General features: G+C 49.3%; 1 protein-coding gene across 4 annotated transcripts; it reads left to right on the forward strand.

The window, feature by feature from the left end:
• The first annotated feature begins 569 nt into the window (after positions 1 to 569).
• RPS10 (ribosomal protein S10) lies at positions 570 to 7,054 on the forward strand. 4 transcript variants are annotated; one of them, XM_010584675.1, is made up of 6 exons: positions 570 to 637; positions 1,730 to 1,879; positions 2,321 to 2,492; positions 5,870 to 5,947; positions 6,343 to 6,398; positions 6,966 to 7,054. In XM_010584675.1, exons 2-6 carry the CDS (start codon positions 1,730 to 1,732, stop codon positions 7,005 to 7,007), a joined length of 498 nt encoding a protein of 165 aa, XP_010582977.1. In that variant the 5' UTR covers positions 570 to 637; the 3' UTR covers positions 7,008 to 7,054. The 4 variants fall into 4 exon arrangements, with proteins under 4 accessions (XP_010582977.1, XP_010582976.1, XP_010582975.1 ...); XM_010584673.1 differs by lacking the exon at positions 570 to 637 and adding an exon at positions 1,190 to 1,211; XM_010584674.1 differs by lacking the exon at positions 6,966 to 7,054 and having other exon boundaries at positions 6,343 to 6,458.
• Positions 7,055 to 9,025: the final 1,971 nt, after the last annotated feature.

Raw genomic sequence — 9,025 nt, forward strand, 5'->3', positions numbered from 1 at the left:
GGGGGGAAGGAAGCCGTACTTGTGGGAACTTAGGGGGGGTGTCTTCACCCTGGTACCCCCCGGGGTAGGATCAGAAAGCGTCCCACGGCTGGGGACAGCCCGGCCATCGCTCCTGCCGTGTGGGGATGTCACTCGTGCCCCAGCATGGACACAGGCCCGGGCTCCCTACCCACCCACAGAGCCCCTTCCCCTCCAAAATGGGGGGGGGTGTCGGGGTCAGCGCGGGTGTCGGCCCCCATGGCCACGCTGGGGTGGGGGCGTGACACGAGTGGGGGGTGTGGGACACGAGTGGGGATGTGGAAGGAGTGACACGAGTGGGGACATGGAAGGGATGTCACGAGTGGGGACGTGGAGGGGCACGTCTGTGGCTGGGACGCGGAGGGGCGGCACTGGGGGGGGACGCGGGGGGGTCTCGGGGCCGGGGACGCCGCTGGCACAGCCCGAGGTGGCGGTGACATTTCCCATCAGGCACCGCAAAGGGCACCCCCACGGCCAGGCTGGAGGGGGCCTTCGCTTCCCGCTCAGGCAGCGCCGCGGCCACCCGCGCCGGCAAGGAGGGGGGCCTTCGGGAGGCCGGAAGCGGCAGCGCGACGCATGCGTACTCCTTTCCGCTCTTGGGCCCGCCGCTGCTGCCACGGTGAGGCTGCGCTCTGGGCCCGTATCGGTCTCGCATCGGCGCCATCCCGGGGCGGCGTCCTGGGGGCCGCTGCTTGGCAGTCGTGGGGAGCCCTCACCCGGCCCCCCGCGGGGGGATTTCCGGGATGGGGGGATCTAGGCCCGAGTTTGCGGGGCGGGAGGGACCGGGGGGCACTAGGCCGTGGGGAGGTCCCGTTACCGGGGGGCCAGGCCTCGGGCTGGATGGCCCTGGGGTGGAGCGGCTGCCCCAGGCTCCCCCACGCAGGCTGCAGGGGCAGTTCCCTTCAGTTCCCACCGGTGAGACCGGGGCATTCCACTCCGAGAGGCTCCCGTCGTGGAGGTCCTGGACCGGCCGCGGGCTCTGCCCTGTTCGGGGCCGGCGCGGGGCTACGGCTGGCGAGGGTGCCCAGCCGCTCAGCAGCTTCGTGCGTGCTGTAGTGCCCCGAGTACCAGGATCTCTGCGGTTCCCTGCTGCTCGGGCCAGATCGTCCCACTCCCGGGCCCGACATGTCGGGAAGCATCGCCCGGAGTCGAGCGTCCCCTCCTTGGGGTGCGATGGCAGCAGCGCGGCTCTGGTGCGGGCCTATGGGCCTCGGGTGCGCTCCTGTGCTGCCAGGATCAGCTCCCGGCTCTGAGGAGGGAGTGCGAGGCTTCCTCGCCTCCCGAATCAAGTGTGAATTAACAACAGCAGCATAAGTGCGCTTAGGCCCCTGGCACCGGTGGTAGAGCCGAAAGGTGCCTTTACACTGAGCTGTGCCTCTGCCCCGCCTGTGTCAACCCTTGTTTCTTGTTTTCACTGACATCAGCTAGTTTACAGTCTTTACTATGGTGATGTGAGTTAATGTTAATGATCAAAATTTTGGACTGCTTACTTTTCCTTCACAGGAAAGCAATGGGAAGGGATGCCCAGCAGCTCAGGTGTTGAAAAGTAGTTCAGAAAGTTCTGGGAGACAGGAAGCTGGGGGGTGTAACTTAAGTGTTATGCTTTTTGTACAAACCAGCACTGTTGTTATATTATTACTTCTGGTAGACTCCTGAATGCATCTATTTTAAATCACCTGTATTTATTGTCTGCCGCTGACCTCTTGTTTAGATGTTGATGCCCAAGAAGAACCGAATTGCCATCTACGAACTCCTTTTTAAGGAGGGAGTGATGGTGGCCAAGAAGGATGTCCACATGCCAAAGCACCCTGAGCTCGTTGACAAGAACGTGCCCAACCTCCACGTCATGAAAGCCATGCAGGTACGGAGGCGAGGGCCGGGCTGCCAGCCAGCTGGGGTCTGGGCACATGAGATTGTTGTGTACTTATGAATAAACATCGTCAACCGATATCAAATAAACGTTGCCTTGCATTTGCCATTTCTTTCATGTTACAGTTATTTTCCTGATTTTTGCTATTTCCTCTTTGAGTTATTGTTCCCCACAGACTGTAGAAGGTTATTCTTTTGTGGATCCACATCTCTAGCTCAGTTTTTGAAGCTATGATACCTCTATGTGGAGTAGCCTTGTATTTTCTCACAGAATGGGAATGATGCTGTAATTTTGTCCTGTGCATGTGAACTTTTTATCTGTTCCTAAATCTCTATTGCCCATGTAACCCCAGTTAAGCTCTTGTGTTCATAAAAGCATCTGGTGAGGGTACTGATGGATCATACATGAAATAATTGAGAATTCTCTCTCTAGTCTCTGAAATCTCGTGGTTATGTGAAAGAGCAGTTTGCGTGGAGGCATTTCTACTGGTATCTGACCAATGAGGGCATCCAGTACCTGCGCGATTACCTTCACCTCCCACCCGAGATCGTCCCCGCAACCTTGCGCCGGAGCCGCCCGGAGACTGGCAGACCACGGCCCAAAGGTAAGCGGTGGTTGAGAGGTGACGGCCGAGTCAGCAGGAGGAAGCAGGGCACGAAGTTAAGCGTGTTAGACAGCGCAGGTGTGGTGGACAGTCAGCTGAATGTCAGCTTCCAGCATGGACTGGTGTGAGCTGCTGTGATTTTTGGATGTATAAACATGAGTAGATCAAGGAGACGTGTGTAGGTTTATTGCTTTTGTATTTGGCACTAGTTTGATGGCTGCTGGCCTACTGAAAAGTTGCAGAGGGCTAAAGAAAGACTGACTGAGAGAAACGCTTTCAGTGTGGGACTTGGCTTTCTCTGCTAACACAGGTGCCTGGAATTGCTGAGGGCAGGCACGCTGAAACCGCATGCTGTGGATCGAGGTACCAGTTGGTGCCCAGACATGGCTGAGGTCTGAGACGGAGGATGTCTGTAGCTGCCGGGGCTTTTAAAAAACTGTTCTTGTCAGGGAAGAGCCTGCTGCAGTTCTTCCTCAGGAAGATGGTGTGTGTGGTGCTGGTCTAGTCCAGCAGGTACAGAGAACCTTGTCTCTGGCTGAGTTATCCTTAGAACAACTACCTGGGAGGCTGTTGAATGAAAGTTGGGTGGCCTTGGCTAGGATTGCTGAGATAGGGAGCAAACTCGAATTCGGGTGTAGCATTCAGGCACAGGATTCGATGACTAAAAGCAAAAGCTAAGCTTGGGTGCTGGCTGTGCTTCACATGGGGGTTCAACCGTGGTACCTGCGGTCAAGTTGGATAACCACAGTTCTGGCTTTATCATGTACACTTAACACGCTGTTAAGCTGTTAAGCAGTCAGATTATTAAAGCTGCCTTCGCTTTTTTTAAAGATTTACAACAAATACGTGTGGTATGTAGGGCTCATTATTCTGATTTTTTTCTTGGTGGGTTTTTCATAATCCAAAGTGAAGGAGATACTGGTCATGCAAACATATGTGCTGCTGATGCTGACCTCTCAGATTGCCCACAGCTGCCTCTGCACAGGTGCCTCCCTGCAAAATGTGTTATAGACCCACCTGCAGATGGCTGAAACGTATTTCCAGAAGGTATTATTCTCTGGTTGCAAATAGCAATGTTAAATAATAAAGTTTGAGTTGCAGACCTGCCTCTCTAGTCCACCCAAGGCAGAAGCTACGCTTTTTCCTTGTGGGTGCTTGGTGTTGGCCTGTGAATGTCTTGTGAACCATTTTGATAGCCTTTGTGGTGAGCAAAGTCGTATAATAGTGCAGTATAAATAAACTTGAGGTGAATGTGCTGAAGCCACCATGCCCCTCGGTTCAGTTCTGAAAAGGTTACTGTGTTGCAAGCTAATAATTCAGAATGAGAAGGATAGTTACTTTGCTTGTATGTATTTGGAAATGCTCTGCATAATCCCTTCTGCTTGGTTTTCCTGGTTTCTGGTCTAGTAGTAGAGAAGAAACACCACAGTGCAGAATGCAGATTGTAGAATTGCCCAGAAGATCTTTGGGGAGATAAAAACTTCTGGAAACTTAGAAGGGAGAAAGTTACTGCAGCTGTGGTTGGCAGAACAGCATTGCCTGGTCTCTCAGGGCAAGAAATGGTTTCTTCTTCCTCAAGGCAGGACATGGTGAGTCTTCTGCCTTGTGTGCCTCTTGTGTTTACCAAGAATAATGTTACAGATGTTGTCCTGCCCTTAAACCAGATCTTGCTCTGTGAAAGAGGAGTCCTGCATGAGAAAGCTCTTTCTGGTAGATGGTAGGAGTCCACTCTTCTGCTTGTGAGCTGCATCGTATCCCATCCCCAAGGACTGGGGATGGCGGCTGTGGGGTGCCGAGGAGTTCACCTGCATCTCCTGCAACTTGTTTTTTAGCCTAACAAAACTGTAGCATCATCTGCTTCAAAGGAAAGAATTGCATTGAAACTAGGAAGATGATGGTTTCCTTGATCTCTGAGTAGCATTGGATGTTATCAAATTTATTCTTTAGATGCTGTGTTTATCCAGCAAGCTGAAGAAACTGCATATGTAATGGGAGGGTGGGGCTTACAGTTCCTGGCTGAAATGTGTTCAGGGTTTCTGCGGTGAGATAGCTTCACTTTGCAGCATCACAGCCCTTTTCAGTGCAGTGCCAGTGACCTCATTCAGTCCGCACCTTGGCAGGGTTAGCTGGTAGGGCTGCACAAATTGTCAGTTTCTGTGCTCTTTTTCTGTGGATTACCTGCCTTAGGCTGCAGCAGACTAGGAGTTGCAGAGGTGTGTGTGGATGGTGGTGCAGAATCCAAGCTTATGTGTCTTGTTTGACCTCTTGGGGTTTTGGTGCCTTTTCTGGTACTTTTGTGCAGTGCTACTGACTTTCTCAAGTAAGGCTTGGTACAAAAGCTGGAACAGTCTAAAGCAGGTTTTGGACTACTGTGTATTTGATATTTGAAGTTTGTGTCTCTGTTACAGATGTAAATGAACTGTTAGAAATTAAGGCTGGACAGATATAAAGTTTAAAAAAAATAAAACCGTTGGCTAGAGAATATAATGGTTTAACCTGACAGACAGGAAGGACGTAGTAGCACTTGTAGGATAAGTTAATCTGTTTGCACATCAGTGGGTAGTGTTTCTCTTTGTAATAAAAGCATCTATTGTAAGAACTGTTTTTTGTATGAGAAAACTAGTGCCTGTAGTATAAATCAAGCCTGTAGAAGTGCGTGATTCATGTTTTCCTGCAGCATGGTTGAGACTGCTAGTAGTACACTGTGGTGCATCAGGCAGCAACTTCCCTTAAATGTGTCTTACTGCCTGGGCATGAAGACCTTGGCCTGGTGCTGTGGGAGTATATTTCATCTTTGATGCTCAGGGCAAACCCCGTAAGAGTGGCGCAAAGGCTGGCAGTTCCACCACATCTGTTTCTTTCCTGCAAGTGTTCTGTCTGATATTAATCTGCTGTTACATAGATAATCTGCTCTTAATTTTATTAATCTATTCCATTGTGGAGGATTTGTGATACTGATAGTGTAGTTGTATTTTAGGTTGGGATCAGCATGTCATGCAGTTTGTGACTTAGCTGCGAACAAGCTTGTCGGACATGATGGATTCCCTGTATTTCTGATTTTTTTATTATTTTTGGCTCTGATGAAGGCCAGGAGACTGTTGAGATGATGCTGTAAATCCATTTTTCACATTATTTAACTTCAACCCAAGCACAAGCTGGTGCACTTAAGCAGATTTCACCCTTAAAGTCATGTTTTCCTTGTAACACTTTTTTGTTCAGGTTTATATACACTGAGCTGTCTAAGGTGCAGCTCTGTTGGTAGATGTAATGCTTAACTGGAGGGCTTTTTTCTGCCTTGAGATGCAGGGTCACCCATGGAATGAGTTGTTTGTGCCCTAGGTAAGCAATGTATTTGATGTTGCTTTTTTCACTTTCAGGTCTGGAAGGTGAACGCCCCGCACGTCTTACTCGGGGAGAAGCTGACAGGGATACATACAGACGCAGTGCTGTTCCACGTGAGTGTCTGTCATGTTGCTGTATGAATATCAGGCCAACCTTGCTCTTTGTGCAGTTTATCTCTTTGGGAGAATTGTCTTCAGTATTGGCCTCCTTTCAGAAGAAAAGGGGAAAATTAGACTCTTGGCGTAGCTTAGGCATTTACGCAATAGAGTTCATCTGTATCTGCTGATGGATGTGATTCTTTTCTTGAATCTTGTCAAGCTGGACTGTGGGATTTTCTCTGGGGTGGGTTCAGTAACTCTCCAACAGTCTCAATAATAGCTATTTCACTTTGCTGTATTTTGCCTCAGTTTTAGTTGTCTTTGATTGTAAACCTTTGATTCCAACCAGGAGCACGCTGTACTTGGGGAGTGGATTCTTTGGTTAGTAACTCATTCTTCTCTCTCTTCAGCTGGTGCTGACAAGAAGGCTGAGGCTGGTGCTGGAGCAGCCACTGAATTCCAGTTTGTGAGTATTTGCATACGAGATTTGCTGCCTTTATTGAGGGTTTGATTAGGAAAAAGCAGATGGGTCATATCTGCATGCTCTTCAGTGTGGTGCTTCTCAGGTATGCCAGCTGGGGTTAGGTATTTGGCTCTGACTGTGTAACAGAGGCTGGTGACTGTTACCCTTACGCCCAGCTCGCTGCATTCCTGTTGGGGAAACTACGTGATGGCCTTGCTGCTGTGATGGGAAGCCAGTGACACATTTGAGAACCAAGCTGAGCTCTCTGGAGGAAATGCATGATTTTATACATCAGAAATAGAAGAGTTTTAGACCTGATCCACAGAGCTGGCTAGGGTGGGTTGATTTTGTTCTTGGTATCACTCATCTGGTTAACCTGTGTCAGGTGGCTAGTCTCAGAACAGATCAGAGTTAGGCTATGCTTGGAGCAGGGGGTGCTTATCAAAGTAATGCAAAGTTGGGGAAAGAAGGCTAGCTATTTTATGATGTTGGTGGTTCTTGCTGCTGTGTATTTGCTGTTGTCACTTGCTTAATATGGTGACTTCTAATGCTCTTCCTTTTCTGTTGCAGAGAGGTGGATTTGGTCGTGGACGTGGTCAGCCTCCTCAGTAGAACTTCCTGCTCGTGTTTTGTGTATAATAAAATAGGTGAAAATGCCACCTGGGTTGCATCATTGTGTCGTTTTTAAGTGCATAAATCTAGAGCTCATGTAGTAGAGGTGACTCAAATCTTTGGCATGTGTAACAGCAGTAGTGGAATAACTTGTGATTAGAAAACAGGTTGTAGAAGAGGAACTTTGTAGGTTTGGTGGTTAGTGACGTAGGGTTTCGCTAGTGTGTAGAGGTGATTCTTATGGAGGAATGAGGAGCATTGGTTCATGGCAGTGCAGAAGTGCTGGAGGCAGTTTTTCTTCTCTGCCCAGGAAGACACTAATTTCTAGTAATTCCCAATAATGCAGTAAAGCTGGGCTGAGAGACAATTCTGTTTTGCAGACAGAAAATTCGGCAAGTTCAGCTGTGTCAGCCTGAGGCCCTCTGTGAATCCGACACAGCCCATGCAGGCAGGTGAGCATTTCCTTTATCCCAGTTCTGAAATCACTGGGTTAATTAACTCTGGCTTAAGAAAGATGGGGTGTTTGTGACAGCACCTGCTGTCTGGAGCTGAGCAGACCTGGGGCAGGGAGGCACAGGCCAGGGTCCCCTGCAGTGTGCAGCCGACCAGTAGATGTCACTCGCCATCTAATGATGGGATAGTGCTAATTGGGAATGGGTTTCTGTAGCCTGGTAAATGGTATCTTGTTCAGCGCGGCCTTAATACCACAGAAGTGCTAGACACTAACCCAGGGAGAAGGTTGTTCATTCCAGTCCTGGTTTGGGGTGGGGGAAATGGTGGGCATGAGATTATTTATTAATTTATTTGTTTATTTCTGAGGGAGTTGGCACTGTAGGGAGAGACTAGGTGTTTCAAATCTTTAACTGATCCGTCTGCCTCCGTTGAAGTTTTTAGGTTATGATATAACTAAACCTAATCCAGAGTAACCTGCTGAATCCCAGGTGACTGGATTTAACCAGAATGCACTTTACAGCCTAGCTTTTAATGGGAATATGCATTAATGAAGCTCTTCTGTGTTTTTTTTTTTTTCCAACTTTGCTAGTGACCCTCTAGGTTGTCCAGGTCTACTGGGGCGTTTTGTTCAAGTTTGTGCTTATTTTATCCTACAGTGTAGTGCTAATGTTTACACTTGCTACTATGCATTTATAGTTGTGATTCTGTTTGGGAAGCAGTGTTGTGTTCAGCAAAATGTTTAGCTTCATGCAAAATTAAGCAACTATTTCAGATCACTTGGAGTATTTCAATGTGTAGCAATTGGTATGAAATGGTAAATATTTTCTTCTAAAAGAATATTTGACTCATTAAAGGGAAGATTTAGAGGGATGATCCAAATGAGCAAGTAAAAAATGGGTTTTGTTTTGGGGTGAAAAGCCCCAGTCTAAATAGACTCTTCCACAAGGGAAGTATTACCTCCACATTTTTAATTTCCTGCTAGTCTCCTGACCCACCAGTCTGTCCAGCCTGGGACAGGAGCTCTGAGGCAGAGAACGGATCCCCTCCTCGCCCTCCAAGCTTTTTAGCATTCAGCCACCTGAGCAGATGGACGGGGGTCTGAGAGGCACGGCTGTTAATGGTGTCTCCTTTCTGGATGGTGTCCCCCCTGGGTGCTCTCTAGTGGGATCCACACCCGGCAAAGAGCCTTTTATTCCACCCGTGCACGGAGTCAGAAGATGATAAAGGCTTCTTGGCTTTACCCTCTGTTTTCGACTCCTGTTGCAGAGCAGAGACAAAACGTGGCTGTCTTTGCAGCAGGGCGATGCTGGTGTTAGCTGCTCCTGGGGTGCAATTTGGGGGCTTACAGGCTGAACTGAAGTTGTGCCTTTAGGCTGAAGCCTAAAAATGCCCACGAAAGGGCCGTGGGAAGCAAGAAGCGGCTGCAATAGTGTGTGTGTGGGGGGCTGCAAGTGCCCCCCCGAGGTGTCTCCATGCTGGTGCCTCCCCGGCTGAGGCCACCCGGCTTGAAGACAACCCCCCCCACCCCGCTCCTCGCCGCGGGGTGCGGAGTCCCTGCCCCGCTG

Source organism: Haliaeetus leucocephalus, unplaced genomic scaffold, assembly GCF_000737465.1.
Source record: "Haliaeetus leucocephalus isolate CR32 unplaced genomic scaffold, Haliaeetus_leucocephalus-4.0 Scaffold1000, whole genome shotgun sequence".
Lineage (NCBI taxonomy): Eukaryota > Metazoa > Chordata > Aves > Accipitriformes > Accipitridae > Haliaeetus > Haliaeetus leucocephalus.

Bases quoted from the DNA above. Each gene is read 5' to 3' on its own strand.
- RPS10 (XM_010584674.1), top strand. From the start codon at position 1,730: ATGTTGATGCCCAAGAAGAACCGAATTGCCATCTACGAACTCCTTTTT. The intron at 1,880-2,320 runs GTACGGAGGCGA...TTCTCTCTCTAG, and splicing joins ACGTCATGAAAGCCATGCAG to TCTCTGAAATCTCGTGGTTA. The intron at 5,948-6,342 runs GTGAGTGTCTGT...CTCTCTCTTCAG, and splicing joins CAGACGCAGTGCTGTTCCAC to CTGGTGCTGACAAGAAGGCT.